The sequence below is a fragment of the Aplysia californica genome, unplaced genomic scaffold (assembly GCF_000002075.1).
Source record: "Aplysia californica isolate F4 #8 unplaced genomic scaffold, AplCal3.0 scaffold00852, whole genome shotgun sequence".
Classification (NCBI taxonomy): Eukaryota; Metazoa; Mollusca; class Gastropoda; order Aplysiida; family Aplysiidae; genus Aplysia; species Aplysia californica.
In genome coordinates this window covers 57,288-58,725 of record NW_004798122.1, presented here as the reverse complement: position 1 = coordinate 58,725, position 1,438 = coordinate 57,288, and the positions used below count along the sequence as shown (strand labels likewise).

The window sequence follows — 1,438 nt, the reverse complement described above, 5'->3', positions numbered from 1 at the left end:
GGGGTGTAAAAACACTTACCTTTTAAAAAAGATATCTCTTAAAAATAAACAGGACAACCACAAAAATACTTACGTCAGAGGTGAAGAAGAAAACTGTGTCCTCGTACATTTCCTTGTCCTTCAATGCCTGGACTAGGGCTCCGATTGTGTCGTCCATTGCTGTCACCATACCTTGACACAGTGACACATTGATAGGGTAGATAGGGTATATTAAATATATACATTAGGTATATTTTGAATATATGTCCCCATACCTGGACACAGTGACATGGTGACAGAGTGATACAGTGATAGAGTGACACGGTGATAGAGTGACATAGTGATAGAGTGAGCTAGGTATATGTCACCATACCTGGACACAGTGACACGGTGATAGAGAGACACAGTGATAGAGAGACACAGTGATAAAGTGACACAGTGATAGAGTGAGCTAGAGAGCTAAGTATAAGTTACCATACCTGGACACAGTGACACAGTGATAGGGTGACACAGTGACAGAGAGACACAGTGATAGAGTGAGCTAGTGAGCTATGTTTAAGTCACCATACCTGGACACAGTGACACACACACTGTGATAAGAGAGACACATTGATAGAGAGACATATTGATAGAGTGATACAGTGATAGAGAGACACAGTGATAGAGTGACACAGTGACAGACACATTGATAGAGTGATACAGAGATAGAGGATGGAAGAAGGAAATAAGAACACAAACTGTCTTTTGTGGAGAAATTTTGAAATACAGTTCTTTCATCTAGGGGAATTTCTTTTTTTTTGTTTTTTTTTGTAGTGTCTAAACAAGAAAATATTTAATAGAAATTGCCGGGTTCCATTCTATAACACACAGTCTGAGCATTTCTAGAAAAGTATTATCCCCTCTATAATCTTATGATAAGAATGCTTGTGGAAATATTTTCTTTCTAAAAAATGGACTGTTATCCCTTGACATCTAAGGTGATAAAATTTTGTTTTGTTCATACTTTTCAGAGAAATTTTTCCACTTGCATTTTTCTAACTTTAATGGTGAACTGATACAGAGCGCACATTTCTATGCAGTCTTTCAATTAACACTTTGCAGTCACACAGCCAGCAGTACAAAATACCCCATCTGGTCATCCAGCCAGGAGAGCGACTGCAACAGACTTCTGGGGCCTCGCGCCAGGTGATCGGAACGGATAATTTTCACCAGCGCATTATTGCGCCAAGTGACTGCAAATTGTTAAACTGGCCTTGTATTGGCGGTGAACTCACCACTGAAGATACGCCTTCCTTCACTGGTCACATTTGGGTAAAGATCTGTGTAGTGTTTGGGCACCTGGAAAGTTGATAAAGGAGAAATGACATCATACAATCATTTATTTATGATAATAATAACAATATGACGATAACAATAAAGATGATAATAATAATAATATTGCCACTACTACAGACACATA

The 1,438-nt window shown here is 38.6% G+C and overlaps 1 protein-coding gene across 1 annotated transcript in view; it reads right to left on the bottom strand.

Moving 5' to 3' along the window:
* The window catches only part of LOC101848696 (arylsulfatase B), a gene marked incomplete in the record, with an annotated part of 16,902 nt that overhangs the window by 6,346 nt on the left and 9,118 nt on the right, over positions 1-1,438 (bottom strand). The window contains 2 exon segments of the mRNA XM_013088987.2: positions 74-171; positions 1,254-1,317. Of these exon segments, the coding sequence (XP_012944441.2) occupies positions 74-171; positions 1,254-1,317 (162 nt within the window).